At 42.1% G+C, this 25029-nt stretch overlaps 1 protein-coding gene across 8 annotated transcripts in view; it reads left to right on the forward strand.

Moving 5' to 3' along the window:
• The window catches only part of MTDH (metadherin), an 80574-nt gene extending 56443 nt beyond the window's left edge, over window positions 1–24131 (forward strand). For 6 of the 8 annotated variants that reach the window (XM_033203396.1, XM_033203395.1, XM_033203403.1 and 3 more), the window contains 5 exons: window positions 2160–2284; window positions 8865–8972; window positions 14206–14346; window positions 20694–20850; window positions 21814–24131. In XM_033203396.1, coding sequence (XP_033059287.1) covers window positions 2160–2284; window positions 8865–8972; window positions 14206–14346; window positions 20694–20850; window positions 21814–21884 — 602 coding nt within the window. In that variant the 3' untranslated portion in view covers window positions 21885–24131. The remainder of the gene's footprint in view (window positions 1–2159; window positions 2285–8864; window positions 8973–14205; window positions 14347–20693; window positions 20851–21813) is intronic. The other 2 variants (XM_033203398.1, XM_033203402.1) reach the window with 1 other exon arrangement.
• Window positions 24132–25029: the final 898 nt, after the last annotated feature.

Genomic DNA, 25029 nt, shown 5'->3' on the forward strand with positions numbered 1-25029 from the left:
TGTGGTCCCAGCTGCTCAGGAGCCTGAGGCAGGATGATCACTTGAGCCCCAGGAGGTTAAGGCTGCAGTGAACTATGATTATACCACTCCACTCCAGCCTGGGTGACAGAATAAGACCCTGTCTCTTAAACTAAGACAAAATACATATATAATATATATAATGTTTTATTTTCTTCTGTCTCTTCCTCATATAAATTTGAGATCATACTGTGTAGACAGTTTTGTCTATGATTTTTTTTTCTGTGAGCATTTTCCCAGATTGTTATATATTCTTCCAAAACGTAGGTTTTAAAACCTTCATAAGAATGTATTATACCTCCCTGTTAAACAAAAACAATAATAGAGTTCACCTGGAAAAATAAGAATAGCAAAAAGTAAATAAGAGTACTAAATAAAAGTAATGCAAACAAATTTGTCCTTCTAGATACAAAAATGTATTGCAGAGTTATGTATAGCACTGTCCCAGGAATGGATCAGTGGAATAGAACAGAAATTCTAGAAACAGACTGAAATGCGTATGAAAGAATTGAGTAAGGCCAGGCACGGTGGCTCATGCCTGTAATCCCCAGCAGTTTGGGAGGCCGAGGCAGGTGGATCACGAGGTCAGGAGTTCGAGACCAGCCTGACCAACATGGTGAAACCCTGTTCCTACTAAAAATACAATAATTAGCAGGGTGTGGTGATGCACACCTGTAATCCCAGCTACGTAGGAGGCTGAGGCAGGAGAATTGCTTGAACCCGGGAGGCAGAGGTTGCAGTGAGCCAAGATTGTGACACTGTACTCCAGCCTGGGTGGCAGAGTGAGACTCCATCTCAAAAAAAAAAAGAAAAAAGAAAAGAATTGAGCATTGCTGGGCGCGGTGGTTCATGCCCATAATCCCAGCACTTTGGGAGGCAAGTCGGGCAGATCACGAGGTCAAGAGTTCGAGACCAGCCTGGCCAACATTGTGAAACCCTGTCTCTACTAAGAATACGAAAATTAGCCCAGGTGTGGTGGCACATGCCTGTAATCCCAGCTACTTGGGAGGCTGAGGCAGGAGAATCACTTGAACCTGGGAGGCGGAGGTTCCAGTGAGCCAAGATCATGCCACTGCACTCCAGCCTGGGCAACAGAGCAAGACTCCGTCTCGGGGAAAAAAGAAAGAAAGAAAGAATTGAGTATTTGATAAAAGTAGCATTAGGTATTAGTGGGAAGTGATTGGATTTTTCAGTTAAGCATTGTTGGGACAACTTGTTAACCACTTGGAAATAAAGCTTAACCTTTGTCATCTTAAACCATTGTAAATGAAGCCTGACTATAAGTAGATTTACAGGAACATATATAGGAGTATATAATGTGCGGAGAGAAAAGGGAAGAATTAACTTTGAAAGCTACTTATTTAACCTAGGTAAAAGCAAAGCCTGGTTTTTCCTTTTAGAATAAGTCATTGATAACTTCCTTAAGGAGTTAAGAATTTAGTGCCTCCTATAGTGAAAGAAAGGGATCTAGAAGTCTAGAATAAAACTTATTTTTGGTAATAAATGATGAGTGAAGCCCTGAAAGTTATTCAAATGCTTTTGAAATGATTGGATAGAAAACACATTGAATGATCTGAAAAATATAAGAAAGTACAGGTTTAGTATTAAAAGAAGGAGAGAAAAATAAGAGATTGAATATTGTCATGACTTGGTGAATTTGAAGAACCTAATTTTGAAAAGTTCATAAGGATAGGAGAGGTGTAGTATAAAATGACAGGTAGGGATTATAACTTTGGTACTACTGTTAAGAATTAATTCCAAACCCTAGAAAATAAATCAATTACAAAAGTGTTGTAATAATCAGGGGAGAAAGCAACCAGGTCCTAGACCAAGTTAAAAATGGATAGAGAAAAGAAATTCAGGAGACCAGTAACAAAGGAAGCAGAGAGAATGGAATCAAATGGCTAATAAATTTTCTGGAATTTCTTAGAAATTCCATTTAACCATATGATATGCTTAGCAGAAATTGAATAAAGATTGTTACCATCATGTTACTTTTTTTTTCTGGCTCTTAAAATGTGTTTGGGAGACAGAACAATAACTTAAAATTACAGCTTAGTTGAACATAAGGAATTTTTAGTTTTTGCCTTTTAACTTATGGCAAAAATGATAGACACCTAATTCACACTGTTAAATTTTAGATGGTCTGTCTTCTGCTGATCCCAACTCTGATTGGAATGCACCAGCAGAAGAGTGGGGCAATTGGGTAGACGAAGAAAGAGCTTCACTTCTAAAGTCCCAGGAACCAATTCCTGATGATCAAAAGGTGAGTATAAGAAATTCCTGGGTGTTTATTTGTTAATGGAAGAGACAGGCTGGGCACGGTGGCTCACATTTATAATCCCAGCACTTTGGGAGGTGCTGTGGGAGGACTGCTTGAGCCCGGGAGTTCAAGGCCAGCCTGGGCAACATAGTGAGACCCCATCTCTATTTATAAAATAAAGCAGCCAAAGGAGAATTCTGGGTCACAGAGGCTGACACAATTGAGAGGGTCAGGGAAGTAATAATCAACAGCATCAGAAACAGCAAACCCAAGTTTGGATAGGAATGGAGGAGAGAGAGTGGATAATAGCAACATGTGGTATCAGGAATGGTTTTGCTGGGATTGGGGGGGTTGTATTTTAATGATAGGGGAGATTTTGGTATAGGATCAGCAGTTTTTTTTTTGTTTGTTTGTTTGTTTTTTTTTTTGTGAGACAGAGTTTCGCTCTTGTTACCCAGGCTGGAGTGCAATGGCATGATCTCGGCTCACTGCAACCTCCGCTTCCCAGGTTCAAGCGATTGTCCTGCCTCAGCCTCCTAAGCAGCTGGGATTACAGGTGCCTGCCACCACGCCCAGCTAATTTTTGTATTTTTAGTAAAGATAGGGTTTCTCCATGTATGTCAGGCTGGTCTCGAACTCCTGACCTCAGGTGATCCACCTGCCTCGGCCTCCCAAAGTGCTGGGATTACAGGTGTGAGTCACCACGCAGCCAGCAGTCTTTTTTCTTTCTTTCTTTTTTCCTTTTTTTTTTTTTTTTTTTTTGAGACATTCTCATTCTGCTGCCCAGGCTGGAGTGCAGTGGCGTGATCTCGGCTCACTGCAACCTCTGCCTCCCGTGTTCAAACAGTTTTTCTACCTCAGCCTCCCAAGTAGTTGGGATTACAAATTAGCCTGCCACTATGCCTGGCTGATTTTTGTATATTTAGTAGAGCCACCATGCCAGGCCTTTTTTTTTTTTTTATTTGAGATGGAGTTTCGCCCTGTCTCCCAGGCTAGAGTGCCGTGGCACGATCTCGGCTCACTGCAACCTCCACCTCCCAGGTTTAAGTGATTCTCCCTTCTCAGCCTCCTGAGTAGCCGGGATTGCAGACATGCATCACCACGCCCAGCTAATTTTTGTATTTTTAATAGAGACGGGTTTTTGCCATGTTAGCCAGGCTGGTCTCAAACTCCTGACCTCAAGTGATCCGCCACCTCGGCCTCCCAAAGTGCTGGGATTTACAGGCATGAGCCACTGCACCCAGCCAGGATTGGTCTTTAAAACAGGATATAGGCCGGGCATGGTGGCTCCCACTTTGGGAGGCCAAGTTGGGCGGATCACAAGGTCAAGAGTACAAGACCAGCCTGGCCAAGATGGTGAAACCCTGTCTCTACTAAAAATACAAAAATTAGCTGGGCATGGTGGCGGCACCTGTAATCCCATCTATTCATGAGGCTGAGGCAAAGAATTGCTTAAACCCGGGAGGCGGAGGTTGCATTGAGCCAAGGTTGCGCCGCTGCACTCTAGCCTGGATGACAGAGCGAGACTCCATTTCAAAAAAAAAACAGATATAATACTAATGGTAGAAGGAGGGGTAAATAAATGTAGAGGGGGGCAGGTAACAAGCAATATGAAAGTCAACAGCAGAGAAAGGGGTTTTAGATTGGACCTACAAAAAGACTTCTTAGTACAATATCTTAATATATAGTACCTTAATACATAGTAATCATTCAGATGTTTGTTGAACGTTTAACACAATAGAACCCATGAATGGAGTAAAGACTTTATCATACATCATAGGAATTCTTTTTCTGAATATATTCAGAAATTACCTTTTACATTTCTAAGCAAAAGTGAGCCGTCATCAGAATGTTCATCAGTTGGGGAATGGAAAGATGTGATGTTTATACAATGGCATATTAGAAGTTAAAAATGAGGCCAGGCGCAGTGGCTCATGCCTGTAATCCCTGCACTTTGGGAGGCCAAGGTGGGCAGATCACGAGGTCAGGAGATCGAGACTATCCTGGCTAACACAGTGAAACCCTGTCTCTACTAAAAACACAAAAAATTAGCCAGGTGTGGTGGCGGGTGCCTGTAGTCCCAGCTACTCTGGAGGCTGAGGCAGGAGAATGGTGTGAACCCGGGAGGCAGAGCTTGCCTCTGAGATTGCGCCACTGCACTCCAGCCTGGGCGACAGAGCCAGACTCCATCTCAAAAAAAAAAAAAGTTAAAAATGAACTAAAGCTACATTATAGCATTACGAATGGAATCTCAACATGCTGAATGATGAGCAAGTTATAAAAAGAATATGTCATTTATAAATTTTTTATGTGGATACAAATAAATTTATAGAAAAATTGGATAGACACAGAAATTGTTCACAATTTTGGTTAACACTGGGAAGGGAGTGTGAAAATGGGATTGGGAAGCAGTATAAAGGAATTTGAAATTTATCAGTAATGTCCTTTTTATTTAAAGATTTAAAATACATTTATCAAAATCTCAACTCTTTCACGGGAGTTAAAAGAGGTAGAGTTGATTTCAGCATCTTCCCACTAACGAAAATAGTATTTTGCCATGGGGAACTACATTTCTTTTATGGTTGGATTATAATGAAGTGGTAAGCTGACTGAAGAAAGTTCTTGTGACCTGAGTATCATTCATGCATGAATCTGTTCATATGGCATTTTAATCATTACAAGACCTTGAAACAGCTTGTGGTGAAAACTTCTAGGGACGTTTCTCCACAACTGGTAGCCAGCCAGCCTAGACTGAAAATCTCTTAGCTAAGTTTGTGCCAGATTTTGTTTTGTTTTTCCATCTGCTTGTAATTTCTGTAAGCTATTTGGTAGTTTGTGAGACCACCAAAATCATTATAGTGACTATAGTGCTGAGCAGAGAAATGGCAGCTACTTAGAATCATCTCTTCCTGTAAAGATAGTCTAGGAATCTAGGTTGTCATTTGTGAGAATAAACAAACAGCATTTTTCCATAGAAAGTTAAACTACAGTGCTTACTTCAGCAGCACATACACTAAAATTGAGGCCAGGCGCAGTGGCTCACACCCGTAATCCCAGTACTTTGGGAGGCCAAGGTGGGCAGATCACCCGAGGTCGAGAGTTTGAGACTAGCCTGGCTAACATGGTGAAACCCTGTCTCTACTAAAAATACAAAAAAAAAATTCGCTGGACGTGGCGGTGTGCACCTGTAATCCCAGCTACTCGGGAGGCTGAGGCACAAGACTCACTTGAACTGGGAGGCAGAGGTTGCAATGAGCCACTTCACTCCAGCCTGGGCAACAAAGTGAGACTATCTCAAAAAAAAAAAAATAATAAGCCGGGCGCGGTGGCTCAAGCCTGTAATCCCAGCACTTTGGGAGGCCGAGACGGGCGGATCACGAGGTCAGGAGATCGAGACCATCCTGGCTAACACGGTGAAACCCCGTCTCTACTAAAAAATACAAAAAACTAGCCGGGTGAGGTGGTGGGCGCCTGTAGTCCCAGCTACTTGGGAGGCTGAGGCAGAATGGCCTGAACCCGGGAGGCGGAGCTTGCAGTGAGCTGAGATCCGGCCACTGCACTCCTGCCTGGGAGACAGAGCAAGACTCCGTCTCAAAAAATTAAATTAAATTAAAAAATAAAAGAATAAGGCCGGGCACGGTGGCTCATGCCTGTAATCCCAGCACTTTAGGAGGCCAAGGTGGGTGGATCACCTGAGGTCAGGAGTTCAAGACCAGCCTGACCAACAAGGTGAAACCCTGTCTCTACTAAAAATAGAAAAATTAGGCCGGGCGCGGTGGCTCAAGCCTGTAATCCCAGCACTTGGGAGGCCGAGACGGGCGGATCACGAGGTCAGGAGATCGAGACCATCCCGGCTAACCGGTGAAACCCCGTCTCTACTAAAAATATAAAAAACTAGCCGGGCGAGGTGGCGGGCGCCTGTAGTCCCAGCTCCTCGGGAGGCTGAGGCAGGAGAATGGCGTGAACCCGGGAGGCGGAGCTTGCAGTGAGCTGAGATCCAGCCACAGCACTCCAGCCTGGGCGACAGAGCGAGACTGCGTCTCAAAAAAAAAAAAAAAGAAAAATTAGCTGGGCATGGTGGTGCGCACCTGTAATCCCAGCTACTTGGGAGACTGAGGCAGGGGAATTGCTTGAACCCGGGAGGTGGAGGTTGCAGTGAGCCAAGATGGCACCATTGCACTCCAGCCTGGGCAACAGAGCAAGACTCCATCTCCAAAAAATAGATAGATAGATAAGATAAGATACAAAGAAGATTGGCATGGCCTCTGCATCATTATGAATACTAACATAACAGTGCTAACTTGATAGGTATTTTTTTGTCCTGCAGAATGCTATTTTCAATGACATGACTTCTCAAATTCAGTTTTTTAAATTAAACCTTTTATTTTGAGATAATTATAGATTCAAATGCAGTTATAAGAAATAATGCAGGCCAGGCACGGTGGCTCACGCCTGTAATCCCAGCACTTTGGAAGACCAAGATAGGAGGATCACTTGAGCCCACATGTTTGAGACTAGCCTGTACAACATAGCAAGACCCTATCTCTAATATTAAAAAAAAAAAAAAAAAAAAACAGAAAAATCAGCCTATAGTACCAGCTCCTCAGGTGGCTAAGGCAAGAGGATCAGGAGGTCAAGGCTGTGCAGTGAGCCTTGATTGCACCACTGTACTCCAGCCTGGGCAATGGAGCAAGACGCTGTCTTGAAAAAAAACAAAACAAAACCAGACAGGAATGAAACAGAGTGATCCCCTGTACCCTTTCTATCCAGTTTTCTCCAGTAGTAACTTGTTAAAAAACCATAATACTATACAGTCATGCAGTAGCCATCCCCACCGCTCCGCACCTCCACTTATACACAGCGGATACATTCCAAGACTCCCAGTGGATGCCTGAAACCACAGACAGTGTCAAACCCTATGTATACTATGCTTTTTCCTATACATACCTCTGATAAAGTTTAATTTGTAAATTAGTAAAAGATTTAAAATAAAACAGTTATAAAATTTACTGTAATAGAAGTTTTGTGAATGTGATCTCTCACTTTCTGTCTCTTTCAAAGTACTTTAATGTCAGACTGAGGTTGACCGCAGGTAACTGAAACTGCAGAAAGCAAAACTGCGAATAACTACCTTTTCACAAGTGGTGTGTTTACATTGATGCAATCAAGATACAGAACATTTATCATTTCAAGAATGTTTTATTAATGGAATTATATATATTATATATAGAGAGAGAGAGACACACACACACGTATGTATATATCCTTTTGCTATGGTTTTTGTTTGTTGGTTTGATTGAGATGGAGTCTTGCTCTGTTACCCAGGCCGGAGTGCAGTGACATGATCTCGGCTCACTGCAACGTCCGCCTCCTGGGTTCAAGCAGTTCTCCCATCTCAGCCTCCCAAGTAGCTGGGATTACAGGTGCATGCCATCAGGCCCAGCTAATTTTTTTATTTTTAATAGAGACGGGGTTTCACCATAGTGGTCAGGCTGCTCTTGAACTCCTGACCTCAGGGGATGCACCCGCCCTGGCCTCCCAAAGTGCTGGGATTATAGGCTTCAGCCACTCTTCCTGGCCTTAGTATGTTTTTTTGTTTGTTTATTTTGTTTTCACTCAACATAATTCTCTGGAGATTCATCCAGGTTGTTGTATGTATCAGTAGTTGTACCTTTTTACTGCTGAGTGATATTCCATGGTCTGGATGTACCTCAGTTTCTTTAACCATTTACCTATTGAAGGACATTTGGGTCCTTTCCAGTTTGGGACTATTATGAATAAAGCTGCTAAATATGTAGGCTTTCAGAAGTCTCTGTCCAAGTTTTTGTTTCTCTAGGATGAATGCCCAAGAGTACAATCTCTGGGTATTATGATAGTTGCATATTTTCGTATTTTAAGAAACTGATTTTTCTGTATCCTCACCTAAATTTGCAGTTGTCACGGTTTTTTATTTTAGCAGTTCTGATAGGTGTATAGTGATAACTCATTGTGGTTTTAATATGCATTTGCCTATTAGCAAATAGAATTGAGCTTTTTTCCATGTGGTTTTTTTTTTTTTGCCATCTGTGTATGGTCTTGGGTGAAATGTCTGTTCATGTCTTTTGCTTATTTTCTAAGGGTTTTTTTTTTTTTTTTTTTTTTTAATTTGAGTGTTCCTTATATTGTATGGATACTGGTTCCATGGATGGAACTATATGGCTTGCAAATATATTCCCCCATTGTGTAGCTTGTTATTTCATTCTGTTAACAGGGTCAAATAAATTTTAATGCAAATTGCACTACATTTGAACTTCAAAATAGAATTACCTATTCAGTGAGTTTTTAAAACACTAAAGTTTACACAGCTCTCTATGTTGCAGTGAGTGATGGGTGACATAGACACACTGAGAGAATGAGGTTCCATGTATTTTGTTATTTTTTAAGTAGGTAGTTCTTGATCCGTTTTATTACTTATTACTAGTTTTTATTTAGATTTTGGGAAACGAAGACTGTACCTAATTAATGAAATTATTTCATAATAATTTTTTAAATAATGGAAACATAACCGTTTGGTTCTCTTTAATATTTTTGCTTTTAACCTAAGGTCTCAGATGATGATAAAGAAAAGGGAGAGGGAGCTCTTCCAACTGGGAAATCCAAAAAGAAAAAAAAGAAAAAGAAGAAGCAAGGTGAAGATAACTCTCACGCACAGGTAAAATGTCAAAACAACAAGGATTCATTAAGCGCCTCCTGCTTAAAATGTGAAAAGATGAGGTACAGATGCTAAGAATATATAGAGGTAAAAGACAGTATGAGACATCATGTTTATTTGGAAAGTCATGGAATGTTTTACATATTCAATTCATCTTATTTTAATAAATGTTATTGCTCAAAAAATTCATGTTAAAGGTGTTGCTAAACTCAAAAATAAGTAAAATTCCAAATTATTCATGCATTTTTTAATTATATAATGGTGAAATGGGAAAAGAGATACAGTATTTTACACATACAAAAATTCCTTTTGAGTAACTGGAAGGTAACATTTAGCACACATAGAAAAACCATGTGTATAACAAGTGGAGTCTTTCACTTGACTTTTGAGTTTGCTGGTTATTTCACTTAGTAGTATCCTTTCTTTCTTTTTTGACATCTACCCAACAGACATTTTCTCTTTCCATCACTCATACATTTTCTTTTCTTTCTTTTTCTTTGATCTCTCCTATCTGGGGGAGAAAAAGGAAATTATAATAAAAATGAAGTCAGAGATGAAATTTTAACCTGGGCACAATGACTGACACCTGTAATCCCAGCACATTGGAAGGCCAAGGTGGGAGGTTTGCTTCAGTCCAGGAGTTTGAGACCAGCCTGGGCAACATGGCAAAACCCTGTCTCTACAAAAATTAGCCAGGCGTGGTGGCATACGCTTGTAGCCCCAGCTACTCAGGAAGCTGAGGTGAGAGGATCACTTGCGCCTGGGAGGCAAAACTTGCAGTGAGCCAAAATCACACTGTTGTACTCTAGCCTGGGTCACAGAGCAAGACCCTGTCTCAAAAAAAAAAAAAATTTTTAATTTCAAATGTATCAGATTATTAGAAACATATTAGGGTTTTTTAAAGCACTAATACTGTTACATTATAACTTCTTAAAGTATTTGTATTCTTTACTATAAGTGTAATTAATTGTTCAAATGTAGGAGACAGGGAGCCGCAATTTCTAGGGATAGACCACATAGTAGTTTTTCCTACTTATTGTTCTATTGTTTACCTTTTTTTTTTTTTTTTAATTTATTTTTTAGACAGAGTCTGGTTGTGTTGCCCAGGCTGGAGTGCAGTAGTGTGATCTCAGCTCACTGCAGCCTCTGTCTCCCAGGTTCAAGCAATTCTCTTGCCTCAGCTTCCCAAGTAGCTAGGATTACAGGCACATGCCACCACGCCTGACTAATTTTTGCATTTTTAGTAGAGACAGGCTTTCGCCATGTTAGCCAGGCTGGTCTCAGGTGATCTGGCCTCAAGTGATCCGCCCAACTCGGCCTCCCAAAGTGCTGGGATTACAGGCATGAACCACTGTGCCCAGCAGTATTTATTTTTGAGACGGAGTCTCACTGTGTCGCCCCAGCTGGAGTGCAGTGGCACAGTATCACCTCACTGTAACCTCCCCCTCCCAGGTTCAAGTGATTCTCCTGCCTCAGCCTTCCAAGTAGCTGGGATTACAGGCGTGAGCCACCACACCCAGCTAATTTTTGTATTTTTAGTAGAGAGGGAATTTCACCATGTTGACCAGGCTGGTCTGGTCTCAAGTGATCTGGCCTCAAGTAATCTTCCCACCTCAGCCTCCCAAAGTGCTGGGATTACAGGTGTGAGCCACCAAGCCCAGCCACTTATTGTTTTTGGAAGAAGTTTCTACATGGCTTTTTAAAGAAATGTGTATTCAGTTATTTTTTATTGTGGGAAATACAAGCCCTCATAAATGATACGAGCTTATTATCAACACTTGCTTTTTCAGTAGTAAAAATGGATGGGCATTAAAGTTGTAACATAGCTAAGATCAATGGATATGAACAAACTAAAACTATATAATAGGTATGCTTTTCTTGTTAGATGGAGCTGGGAGATGAGAAATGTTACATCTATCCTTTGTTAGTAGTACTACCTGAAAACCATTTTAGCCAAGTTTTTCTTGAGTTTCTTTGACTTAGAGTATTTACTAATGATAATTTTGTGGATTGTGGATTAGTTGAGTTCCTTTTAAAAGAAATTTTGTAGGATGTATTCTGAAATGTTTAACGTATTGGCAAAGGTCATTAACATGTGAATGTTTCTTTGGTATTTTGATTATCCTTTTTAAAATGTTGGCTGTGTTTTTAAAAATATAATGAATGAGTATTCTAGGTTTAGAGTCAGATCTATATTCTGAATCTTGTTCTGTCATTCTTTTTTACCTTGCACAAGTTACGTAACTGCATAGGTTATTTGGAGAATTAGATATCCATGAAGTTCTATGCTAAGTACATAGCACATATATCCTACTAATAAAAGGTTATGGCTGGGTGCAGTGGCTCATGCCTATAATCCCGGCAGTTTGGGAGGCCGAGGCGAGCAGATCACCTGAGGTCAGGAATTCAATACCAGCCTGACCGACATGGAGAAACCCCGCCTCTACTAAAAATACAGAATTAACCGGGCGTGGTTGCATGCGCCTGTAATCCCAGCTACTCGGGGGGCTGAGGCAGGTGAATCACTTGAACCCAGGAGGCAGAGGTTGCAATGAGCCAAGATTGCGCCATTGCACTCCAGCCTGGGCAACAAGAGTGAAACTCCATCTTAAAAAAAAAAAGTTAGGCTGGGTGCCGTGGCTCACCCCTATAATCCCAGCACTTTGGGAGGCCAAGGCGGGTGGATCACAGGGTCAGGAGTTCGAGACCATCCTGGCCAACATGGTGAAACCCCATCTCTACTAAAAATACAAAAATTAGCCATGTGTGGTAGCTGGCGCCTGTAGTCCCAGCTACTTGTGAAGCTGAGGCAGGAGAATCGCAGGTTGCAGTGAGCCGAGATTGCACCACTACACTCCAGCCTGGGCAACAGAGTCAGACTCTGTCTCAAAAAAAAAAAAAAGTTATATTTTTTTTCTTTTTGTTTTGTTTTGTTTGTTTTTTGAGACATTCCATTCTGTTGCCAGGCTGGAATACAGTGGCTCAATCACAGCTCACTGCAGCCTCGACCTCCTGGACTCAAGGGACCCTCCTGCTTCAACCTCCCAAGTAACTAGGACTACAGGCAGGCACCACCATGCCCAGCTAATTTTTTTTTATTTCATTGTAGAGACAGAGTTTCCCTATGTTACCCAGGCTATGCTAGTCTCCTGGGCTCAAACAGTCCTCCTGCCTTGGCTCCTTGACAAAGTGCTGGGATTACAGATGCAAGCTACCACACCAGACCCAAAGTCTTTTTTGGTGTTCATGTGTGGCTGATGGGGTCTTTCACTGTTGAATTCAACTTAGGATGGAAATAAATTGAGGTCTTGTGACTTTGTAAGATTGCAAAACTTTGAAAAACTTTGTGAGATTACAGACTTCACACATATACTTCCAAAGCTACCTGCTCAGCCTAAATATATAGAAAATTTTGACTATCTAAACCAACTACTATACTGAATAAATATCATAGACTAGAACATCAGTGTTAGAAGAACATTAAGATCATCGTAGCCATTTGTTAAAAAGAACTTCCATTTTATATGGATGCATTTGCCAAAGAAAAATACAGAAATGTTTCTATTTAATATGTTCTAGTTCATGTTTACTTTACATACCTAAGAATATAACGTGCTGTAGAATTATTTTGCTGAAACTTCGTAAAAGTTTGAAAGTCTAAGAATGGAAATCTTGCTGCCCTGAGGTCCTGTGGTATTTGGCATGTGCCCTCCCGTCTCCTGATTAATCAGAGTGGCATGAGGCCCATGCCACCCAAACCTTTCACTTTCCAAAGGGCTAGCCATCCTCCACCCTGTACCATGGTGTCCTAGCCTGTCTGCATTTGTTAGTGGTGATATTCTTTATGTATAATACATTTTTATACCCCCCAAAAATGGAAATCTTAAAGCTTATATGAGTTTTTAGGTAGGACAAATTTTACCTTACAGTTGAGGAAACTGAGGTTTGGGGAAACTAAGTGACTTGTCCCTGAGATGTTCTGTCACCCAGGCTGGAGTGCAGTGGCGAGATCCTGGCTCACTGCAACCTTCACCTCCCAGGTTCAATCTATTATCATGTATCAGCCTCCCAAGTAGCTGGGATTACAGACATGTACCACCATTACTGGATAATTTTTGTATTTTTAGTAGAAACAGGGTTTCACCCTGTTGGCCAGGCTGGTCTTCAACTCTTGACCTCAAGTGATCCGCCCACCTCGGCCTCCCGAAGTGCTGGGATTACAGGCATGAGCCACCACGCCCAGCCTAATTTTTGTATTTTTAGTAGAGATGGGGTTTCACCATGTTGCCCAGGCTGGAGTGCAGTGGCAAGATCTCATCTCACTGCAACCTCCGCCTCCCCGGTTCAAGCAGTTCTCATGCCTCAGCCTCCCAAATAGCTGGGATTACAGGCATGCGCCATCACACCCAGCTAATTTTTGTATTTTTAGTAGAGACAGTGTTTCACCAAGCCAGGCTGGTCTTGAACTCCTGACCTCAGGTGATCCACCTGACTCAGCCTCCCAAAGTGCTGGGATTACAGGTGTGAGCCACTGCACCCAGCTGTCCCTGAGATTTTGTAGCTAGATTGTGGCATGGCCAAAATAGGAATTTCCTGTCTATGCCCTTTCTACTATGTAAGCTTAATTTATCTCGAAAATTAACTTATGTATAAACATTTTATTCCTTGAAATTGTTAAGTGAAGTGTTTTTTGTGGGTTTTTTTCTTTTTTTTTTATTTTTTTGGACGGAGTTTCCCTCTGTTACCCAGGCTGAATGCAATGGTGCGATCTCAGCTCACTGCAACCTTCACTTCCCGGGCTCGAGCAATTCTCGTGCCTCCTCCCAAGTATCTGGGATTAAAGGCATGCACCACCATGCCTAGCTAATTTTTGTGTTTTTGTAGTTTTGGGGGGTTTTTTTGTGTTTTTTTGAGACAGAGTCACCCAGCCTGGGGTACAGTGGTGTGATCACAGTCCACTGCAGCCTCAATCTCTCAGGCTCAAGTAGTCCTCCCTCCTCAGCCTCCTGAGTAACTGGGACTACATGTGCACACCACCACACGTGACTAATTTTTGTATTTCTGTAGAAATGGTTTCACTATGTTGCCCAGGCTGGTCTTGAATTCCTGAGCTCAAGCAATTCACCCACCTCCGCCTCCCAAAGTGCTGGGATTACAGCCATACACTACCATAGATTTTAATTAATGAAGAATGAATGATTTATATAATCTAATAGGTTGTTTTTTTCTGTAGGACACAGAAGAATTAGAAAAAGAGATTAGAGAAGAGCTTCCAGTGAATACCTCTAAAACCCGTCCAAAACAGGAAAAAGCTTTTTCCTTGAAGACCATAAGCACTAGTGATCCAGCCGAAGTACTCGTCAAAAATAGCCAGGTAATTTTTAAGAATAATAAAGTTGCCAGGCATGGTGGCTTACACCTGTAATCCCAGCACTTTGAGAGACCAAGGCAGGCAGATCATGAGGTCAGGAGTTAGAGACCAGCCTGGCCAACATAGCAAAACCCTGTCTCTACTAAAAATACAAAAAATTAGCTGGGCGTGGTGGCGGGAGCCTGTAATCCCAGTTACTTGGGAGGCTGAGGCAGGAGAATCGCTTGAACTCAGGAGGTGAAAGTTGCTGTGAGCCAAGATCGTGCCATTGCACTACAGCCTGGGCAACAGTGCAAGACTCCATCTTTAAAAAAAAAAAAAAAGTAATAAAGTTTTGGCCGGGCACAGTGGCTCATGCCTGTAATCCCATCACTTTGGGAGGCCGAGGTGGGCAGATCACCTGAGGTCAGGAGTTCGAGACCAGCTTGACCAACATGGTGAAACACCGTGTCTACTAAAAACACAAAAATTAACCAGGTGTGGTGGCGGGCGCCTGTAACCCCAGCTACTTAGGAGGCTGAGGCAGGAGAATCGCTTGGACCTGAGAGGCAGAGGTTGCAGTGAACCAAGATCATGCCACTGCACTCTGGCCTGGGCAACAGAGCGAGACACTGTCTCAAAAAAAAGAAAGAAAGAAAGAATAATAAAGTTTTGTTGACTCAAGTATTTTATCATAAATAATGTTTTAAGCACTGTGCTAACCATTTAAAATATAATGACTAATTTAGTCTTCAAAACAATCCCAAGAGAAAGGTAAGATGCATTTTATAAATGAAGCTAGAGAAGTTGAATAACTTGCCCAGAGTCTCATAACTATCAGTAGTGAAATCAAGAACCACTATACTGTATTTTCTCCTGCTAAATGTCTAGGCGTACAAGGGATAGACAGCTTAGAGAAAATATGGTTGGTTTCATTTTCCCCCAATATATGTACATAATACGACTATAGTTCAGCCTCCCAAAATGGAACATTTGTTTAAAATTTGGTTATAGGCTTTTAAAAGATGTGCCTTCTATGGAAGCTATCTGTATGGTAGAAGGGACCATTTTATAAAATAAAAGGCCTATGTTGGCGACACAAAATCTGATTTCGAATTGGGTAAATTAATTACATCATATTAAAATAAATTCAGGGCTGGGTACGGTGGCTCAAGCCTGTAATCCCAGCACTTTGGGAGGCCGAGGTGGGTGGATCACAAGGTCAGGAGTTCGAGACCAGCCTGGCCAATATGGTGAAACCCTGTCTCTACTAAAAATACAAAAATTGGCTGGGCGTGTTGGCAGGCACCTGTAGTCCCAGCAACCTGAGAGGCTGAGGCAGGAGAACTCCTTGAACCCAGGAGGCAGAGGTTACAGTGAGCCAAGATCACACCACTGCACTCCAGCCTAGGCAACAGAGTGAGACGCCATCTCAAAAATATATATATATTAAATTCTACTAGAGTTGCCTGGTTTATTTATGCCTTTTTTTTTTTTTTTTTTTTTAACCTTTTTGTGGATAACAGAGTCTTGCTATATTGCCTAGGCAGGTCTTGAGCTCCTGGGCTCAAGCTGTTGTCCCGCCTCTGCCTCCCTAAGAGCTGGGGTTACAGGCATGAGCCACTGTGCCCGGCACCTGGTTTATTATTCAGAAAAAATTTATTGAGAACCTACTGCGTACCATACTCTATTTGAAGTGCTGGGATACAGCAGATAACAAAACAGACCAAAAACCACCTGCCCTTGGGAGCTTACATATTTAGTGGAACAGCTTTAGACAAGAAACTTGAGTTACTGCTAGAAAAGTGAATTTGTAACTGTCTTGTACTAAAACAGTTTTAATAATACTCCTTATTTAGATTTGATGCTTTTATTTCCCTATGCATATTTTGAGATAAAACAATGCAGTCTTGGGAGGTTTATTTGTTTGTTTGTTGTTGTTTTTAACAGAGTCTTGCTCTGTCACCCAGGCTAGAGTACAATGGCACAGTTTTAGCTCACTGCAGCCTCTACCTCCCAGGTTCAAGTGATCCTCCTGCCTCAGCCTCCCGAGTAGCTGGGACTACAGGTGCACATCACCACACCCAGCTAATTTTTGTATTTTTTATAGAGACAGGGTCTCACCATGTTTCTCAGGCTGGTCTGAAACTCCTGGACTCAAGCAATCCTCCCACCTCAGCCTCCCAAAGTGCTGGGATTACAGGTGTGAGCCACCACACCTGGGCTGCAGTCTCAATATAATAAATGGCAAAGGCCAGGTGCAGTGGCTCATACCTGTAATCCCAGCACTTTGGGAGGCTGAGGCAGGCGGATCACGAGATTAGGAGTTTGAGACAGCCTGACGGACATGATGAAACCCTGTCTCTACTGAAAATACAAAAACTAGCCAGATGTGGTGGCACACACCTGTAATCCCAGCTACTCAGGAGGCTGAGGCAGGACAATCGCTTGAACCTGGGTGGCAGAGGTTGCAGTGAGCTAAGATCACGCCACTGCACTCTAGCCTGGGTGACAAAGTGAGACTCCATCTCATAAATAAATAAGCAACCAGGTGCAGTGGCTCCCGCCTGTAATCCCAACACTTTGGGAGGCCAAGGCAGGAGGATCGCTTGAGTCCAGGAGTTAGAGACCAGCCTGGGCAACATGGCTAGACTCAGTATTTACAGAAAGCACAAAAATTAGCTGGGTGTCATGGTGTGTGCTTGTAATCCCAGCTACTCAAGAGACTGAGTGGGAAGACCACTTGAGCCCAGGAATTTGAGGCTGCAATAAGCTGTAATAATTGCGCCACTGCACTCCAGCCTGGGTGACAAAATGAGGCTTTGTAAAAAACATATATATATATGTATAATAAATAGCAAAGGGTCTATTTGAATTTTTTTTTTTTTTTTTGAAACAGAGTCTTGCTCTATTGCCCAGGCTGGATTGCAGTGACACACTCCGCAATCTCAGCGCACTGCAACCTCTACCTCCCGGGTTCAGGCGATTTTCCTGCCTCAGCCTCATGAGTAGCTGGGATTACAGGCGCACGCCACCACCCCTGGCTAATTTTTGTATTTTTAGTAGAGACGGATTTTCACCATGTTGGCCAGGCTGGTCTCGAACTCCTGACCGCGAGTGATCTGCCTGCCTCAGCCTCCCAAAGTGCTGGGATTACAGGTGTGAACCAGCGCGCCTGGCCTCTGTTCAACATTTTTATATTAAATCATTTTCAGAAGCCATTTTATGAAGAGTATTTGATCCGTTCTGTGACTTAATGTAGTTAAGTGAGAATAGAGGGGAAAAGGAGATTAAAAATAAGTAATAATAAAACTTCTGGATATGAAATAAATACAGGGAACACTGAGAAAGGTAAAGAGACTAGGCAACATAAATACAACTTCAGGGCCGGCCACGGTGGCTCATGCCTTGTAATCCCAGCACTTTGGGAGGTCCAGATGGGTAGATCACTTGAACTCAGAAGTTCGAGACCAGCCTGGGCAGCATGGTGAAACCCCCCTCTCTACCAAAAATACAAAAAAATTGTCGGATGTGGTGGTGTGCACCTGTGGTCCCAGGTACTTGGGGGACTGAGGTGGGAGGATCTTGTGAGCCCAGGAGGTGGGAGGTTGCAGTGAATGAAGATCACGCCACTTCACTCCAGCCTGGGTGACAGAGTGAGATCCTGTTTCTCACACACACACACAAAAATACAACTTCAGATACCTGGAATAGGAAGAAAGAATCCTAGTAATTACTTGGGCTCACACTGTTTCCTCTTGTATCCTTATCCCATTTTGCTTTCTCGAATCTATGGGGCCTGGAAGAATAGGGTCTAGAGACGCATTACTTACCCTTCTTTCTTTGTTCAGGATAATGATCACAGATAGAGCTAATAGGTGAAATGATCTTCTATTCATCTCTCACATCCTGAAGGCACTCCAGGTCCTGATCATTTATTTATTTATTTATTTATTTTTTTTTTTTTTGAGGCGGAGTCTCGCTCTATGGCCCGGACTGGAGTGCAGTGGCCAGATCTCAGCTCACTGCAAGCTCTGCCTCCCAGGTTTACGCCATTCTCCTGCCTCAGCCTCCCAAGTAGCTGGGACTACAGGCGCCCGCCACCTCGCCCGGCTAGTTTTTGTTTTTTTTTTTTTTTTTTTTTTTGAGACGGAGTCTCGCTCTGTCACCCAAGCTGGAGTGCAGTGGCACGATCTGGGCTCACTGCAAGCTCCGCCTCCCGGGTTCACGCCGTTCTCCTGCCTCAGCCTCCCGAGTAGCTGGGACTACAGGCGCCCGCCACCTCACCCGGCTAGTTTTTTGTATTTTTTAGTAGAGACGGGGTTTCACCGTGTTAGCCAGGATGGTCTTGATCTCCTGACCTTGTGATCCGCCTGCCTCGGCCCCCCAAAGTGCTGGAATTACAGGCTTGAGGCACCGCGCCCGGCCTAGTTTTTGTATTTTTAGTAGAGACGGGGTTTCACCATGTTAGCCAGGATGGTCTCGATCTCCTGACCTCGTGATCCGCCCGTCTCGGCCTCCCAAAGTGCTGGGATTACAGGCTTGAGCCACTGTGCCCGGCCGTCCTGATCATTTATTAATGGATATGCCTCAGTGAGGCAAATCAGTTAGTTTACCTCCTTTCTGCTTCCAGGCTGTAGAGAAGTAAGGCTCAAGAATCTGGGCTCTGCCTTAAGCATTCTAATTTCACTACCAGACTGGATAAAACACTGAAAATTTGGACCTGAGTGTTACCAGTTGCTTGAATCAGTAGGACCAGTAACCACAGTGTGCTTGTAGGAAACAGAAGCTTTTGCTGCTGCTATTTGAGAAATTCTTACCTGTTGGGAAGGAGATTAGGGGTTGTCATCTACTGGTAGTTCAGAAGTTAGCTATTTTCCTTCTGTTTTTCACAAAAATTTTTGAAGCATTCTGAGTTGGTGGAAATGGACAACAACCATTGAATCACCAGCAAGTATAAAATCAGCCAGTCTCAGTGGTTCACACCTATAATCCCAGCTACTCCGGAGGTTGAAGTGGGAGGATCGCTTGAACCCAGAGGTCAAGGCTGCAGTGAGCTGTTTGGTGCCTCTGCACTCTAGGCTAGGCCTCAGAGCGATACTGTGTCTCAAAAAAGAAAAGTATAAAATCATCTTATTGGCCAGACGTGGTGGCTCAAGCCTGTAATCCCAGCACTGTGGGAGGCCAAGACGGGCGGATCACGAGGTCAGTAGATCGAGACCATCCTGGCTAACACGGTGAAACCCCATCTCTACTAAAAAAAATACAAAAAACTAGCCAGGTGAGGTGGCGGGCGCCTGTAGTCCCAGCTACTCAGGAGGCTGAGGCAGGAGAATGGCGTGAACCCGGGAGGCGGAGCTTGCAGTGAGCCCAGATCGTGCCACTGCACTCCAGCCTGGGCGACAGAGCGAGACTCTGTCTCAAAAATAAATAAATAAATAAAATCATCTTATTTATTTATTTATCTTTTTTTTTTTTTTTTTTTGAGACGGAGTCTTGCTCTGCCGCCCAGGCTGGAGTGCAGTGGCTGGATCTCAGCTCACTGCAAGCTCCGCCTCCCGGGTTTACACCATTCTCCTGCCTCAGCCTCCTGAGTAGCTGGGACTACAGGCACCCGCCTCGTCGCCCAGCTAGTTTTTTGTATTTTTAAGTAGAGACGGGGTTTCACGGTTAGCCAGGATGGTCTCGATCTCCTGACCTCGTGATCCGCCCGTCTCGGCCTCCCAAAGTGCTGAGATTACAGGCTTGAGCCACCGCGCCTGGCAAATCATCTTATTTATAATGAAACATAAGAATATAAAAGTTAGGCCAGGCGTGGTGGCTCACATCTATAATCCCAGCACTTTGGGAGGCTGAGGCAGGCGGATCACGAAGTCAGGAGATCAAGACCATCCTGGCTAACATGGTAAAACCTTGTCTCTACTAAAAATCCAAAAGAAAGTTAGCTGGGCATGGTGGTGGGCATCTGTAGTCCCAGCTACTCGGGAGACTGAGGCAGGAGAATCGCATGAACCCAGGAGGCAGAGGTTGCAGTGAGCCTGGATTGTGCCACTGCACTCCAGCCTGGGTGACAGAGCGAGACTCCACCTCAAAAAAAAGTTAATGAAAATGAAATTATTCATTTCTATTTGAAATTCGGTAGACATTTTGTAATTTCATACCTTCATTTTTATCTCAACATATATTCATAAATGTCGTGGGTGATGATTGATTTGGCCGTATCACCAGAGGGCACGTATGAGTTACGTTGCTTATCTGGAAACCATATTAGTATTGAGTTGCTTCTAAACAGCCTCTTAGTATTACTGTGGTATTTAAACTTTATTTGAAAATTTCACCAAAAAACCTGAGATGATTTTTTCCTAAAATAGCCTATCAAGACTCTTCCACCTGCTACTTCTACCGAGCCATCTGTTATCTTATCAAAAAGTGATTCTGACAAGAGCTCCTCCCAAGTGCCGCCAACTCTACAAGAGACAGATAAATCCAAGTCAAATACCAAGCAAAATAGTGTGCCTCCTTCACAGAGTAAGTAATCCTCATATTTTATTCCTTTGTACTGTTTACATTTTTCATGTGTTAAGATACTGATCTTAAAAGTCTAATGGATTAATAAGAGTAGCTCTTTCTTACTTTGAAAGTGCTAAATTTTTTGGACGTTTGTGTACTTAAGTTGTGAAGGCCAAGCTGTTAAAATAACTAAAGGAGGCTGGGTGCCGTGGCTCACTCCTGTAATCCCGGCACTTTGGGAGGCCAAGGCAGGTGGATCACTTGAGGTCAGAAGTTCAAGACCAGCCTAGCCAACATGGCGAAACCAAGCCTCTACTAAAAATACAAACATTAGCTGGGTGTGCTGGCTGCACATCTGTTATCCCAGCTACTGGGGAGGCTGAGGCAGGAGAATCGCTTGAACCCAGGAGGCGGAGGTTGTAGTGAGCCAAGATTGCACCATTGCACTCCAGCCTGGGTGACAGAGCGAGACTCAATAAATAAATAAATGATCGACCTATCTATCTATCTATCTATCTGTCTCTGAAGGAGAGAATACATTGCTGAGAACAGAGAGGGAGAACTTTTGTGCCTGCCTGCTTGTCTATCTGGTCCCTCTCCCTTTTTCGCTGCACATGTTCTTGAGGCTACAAATTATTCTATGCTTTTTTTCCTCCTTTACTCTCTTCAGCTACCTTTAGTACCCATTTTACCCATTTTTCTCTTTTATTAGTTAGGTTGAGCGGTATTAAACAACAGTTTTTTTAGGTCAAAACTGGTTGAATATCAGCAGTTCCATATTGTTCAACCTGATAATACCGTTGAAAAGAAAGAAGGGAGGAAGACATAGAATAACTTAAAATATATAATGAAGGCTTGAAAACTTAAACATAAAATTTGAGTATTTTAAAAGATTTTCATAGTTACTACTTTTATATTATTGAGATGTAACAATATTTACTATCCTCCTAATTTTTTTTCTTCATTTTCCCCCCTTTTTAGCCAAGTCTGAAACTAGCTGGGAATCTCCCAAACAAATAAAAAAGAAGAAAAAAGCCAGACGAGAAACGTGAAATTTTTTTTCCTGAATTGGACATGTGTTTGCAAACACTGTCTTGAAGATTATGCTGTTTATGCAATAATTTGTGAACATGTACAGAGTTTTATATAAATTTAAACCAATTTTTAAAACAAAACTGCGGACACAACCACCATAAAAATGGAATCATAAGAAAGTTAATTTATGAAATTAAGAGGTCAGCAGAATATACTCAGTGATGGAAGACACTTGGGAAAGTCTTTTTAATTGAACAAGAACGATCTTAATTTAAGAATATTATCTTGGTTTTACAACAGTGCCCTGTTTACAACAGATTGTGCCCTATCTCATCTGCAGCCGAGGAATAAAGGATTCTGATTAGAAAGAGGGTTGCCTACAAATTAGTAAGCAATTCCTTGGATCTTATGCACAGAACTTGTACCATTTGAATCTGTTTTATGCTTAAATCAAAGTGCTTTGATCAAATACATAACCTGCCATATCTTTACATATTTGTTGGTAGCAATTTGTATTAAAGAAATCACAAGTGCAAATAAAAAGTCATTTATCATTTGTTTAACTAAACTGTCATGGTTTAGTTTACAGTTTTTAAAAGTTCTTAAAATACAGAAAATGCAGTTGACACTTGTATGGCTTATGAAGTTATTTTTGATAGTCTTACATTACTTGAATTGTTCAAAGTACAGTATATTTTAAATTAAGAAAAGTGAACTATATGTATTTGTTTTATACATTTAAGGCTTAGACTCATAAATAATGCTATTGTTTATGATTTGAAAACTTTCAGGCAAAATCCAATTTACATTTTTCCTTTCCCTAGCAATTACTTTTTTCCAGCTTCGACTCTTCTTAGTTACTAATACTTTTTTGACTTTAAAAATGAAATCATTCACAAGCTTTTGGTATATGATGGAGAATGAAAAACTAGAGTCAGACAGCTTTAATTGACATTGTCAAGACCTCCAGTTATCAGGAATACATTTTTTTACTGCCTTAACCTGTAGTGTGTAGAATATGCATCAATTTCTTGAAGGGGATTCATGTTTTTATAAGAATTTTCATGTAATTATTGCAATTGTGGTCAAATAAGGAACGTTTCCTGCTTGAAATTATATTGATTTAAATGATGTGTGAGATGTTTCACCATTTTCAGGCACTGTGTAATTCTATTGTAATAAACTGGCAGGTATCTTTGTAACTATAAATAGTGCATGCTCAGCCATGTACACTGTAAATAGCCTTTACCAAACGTGTTTGACAAGGACCATAATTAACATCACTTAGTGAATTGTGATAAAGAAAAACAAGCCATGATTTATTCGACGTGATTGGCTTAATTGTTTTTATGTGGCGCCAAGAATGAACCTGTTTAACAGCTGTAACCAATGGTACTGATCTATCCATCCAATGTTGTTGTTATATTTGATTGTGGTTCAATACTATTGCGTTGTCAGACTAGGAAAGCTAAACAAACAAAATGGTTTTAGTTTTGCTGAAGACTGGCCTTATTAATGGACAGCTTTCCTAACAAGAGATTAACTTTTATCAGGTGTTAACATCTGTTTCAGGAACATGGCAGTATGTTTACATGTCAGAAGTTTTGTTTAATTCTATGGTATTTCTAAATTGACTTGTTTAAATAAATTCAGCAAATGGATAGCATTGTTTTTTATTTGCTTCAATATGGGGGTAGATAATAGCTAAAGAGCCAAGGATGGATTTCTTCAAATGACTTCATTCTGTTAGCTTTACATAGGTGTTGGAGGATTCCGAAGGTGTCAGCACTTTGTAAAGGTACCACAAAGGAGAATTTGATAGGGAATCTAATTTTAGAATGTGCCAAATGGTCTGTGCTCAACAATATAATTGAACTCTCTCAACTCTACCTCACCATTTCTTTATCTTAAAATTCTGTTGGCTATGTCAAACGTTGGACTTTATTTCTTCAGCCTAGTATCTCCCCATTCTACCACCTATGCCAGATGTTAAAGACACCAGATGTTTTGAGGAGAAAAGTGTTGTGGAGATGCAGAGATGCACTGCTAAGTTGAGGTGGATCCAGTATAGAGATAATTCTATTTATTCTTTCTGGCTCAAGAGCTTGGACTTGGGTTTTGTTTTAAGAGATGGCAGCTGACTGAGTGCAGTGGCTCACGTCTGTAGTCCCAGCACTTTGGGAGGTCAAGGCAGGTGGATCACGAGGTCAGGAGTTCAAGACCAGCCTGGCCAAGAGGGTGAAACCCCATCTCTAGTAAAAATACAACAAAAATTAGCTGGGCATGGTGATGGGCCCCTGTAATCCCAGCTACTCAGGAGGCTAAGGCAGAGAATCATTTGAACCCAGGAGGCGAAGGTTGCAAAGCCAAGATTGTGCCCCACTGCACTCCAGCCTGGGCAACAGAGCAAGACTCCGTCTCAAAAAAAAAAAAAAGATGGCAGCTATATAAACAGTAAAATTAATTACATCCTCTTTCACATGCATGAGGTGCAAACTCTGTCACAAAGTATTTTAATTACCCTTTACCTTGTTTCATAGATCTTTATGTGACATAAAAAGAGTTTCTGGGCCAGGCGTGGTGGCTCATGCCTGTAATCCTAACACTTTGGGAGGCCAAGGCAGGTGGATCACCTGAGGTCAGGAGTTTGAGACTAGCCTGGCCAATATGGTGAAACCCCATCTCTAATAAAAATGCAAAAATTAGATGGGCGTGGTAGCGGGCGCCTGTAATCCCACCTACTCGGTAGGCTGAGGCAGAGAATCGCTTGAACCCAGGACGGTGATGGAGGTTGCAGTGAGCCGAGATCGCGCCACTGCACTCCAGCATGAAAGACAGCGAGACTCAGTCTCAAAAAAAAAAAAAAAAAGTTTCTGGCACCTGAACAGGAACTAGTTTCCATCATCAACTCAGAAAGCACTAAAATCTAGGTGGTGATTCAGGGAGGAGCAGGGGAAGAGAGCCTATTCTACAGCGGCATGAATAAGATGCTTCCAGAACTAGTAGGGAAATAAGTAACCTCTTCAGGCTTTATCAGGACTGGAGGGGAATCTTGCTCATGTTAGCAAGCAAAGTGTCCTAGAGAAGCCACTCAAAAGGCTCCCTAATCCAGCCTGTCTCCACATACATACTGAAAATTCTTCCTTACTCTGAGGCAGGGTT

The sequence above is a fragment of the Trachypithecus francoisi genome, unplaced genomic scaffold, assembly GCF_009764315.1.
Source record: "Trachypithecus francoisi isolate TF-2019V2 unplaced genomic scaffold, Tfra_2.0 Lachesis_group7, whole genome shotgun sequence".
Classification (NCBI taxonomy): Eukaryota; Metazoa; Chordata; class Mammalia; order Primates; family Cercopithecidae; genus Trachypithecus; species Trachypithecus francoisi.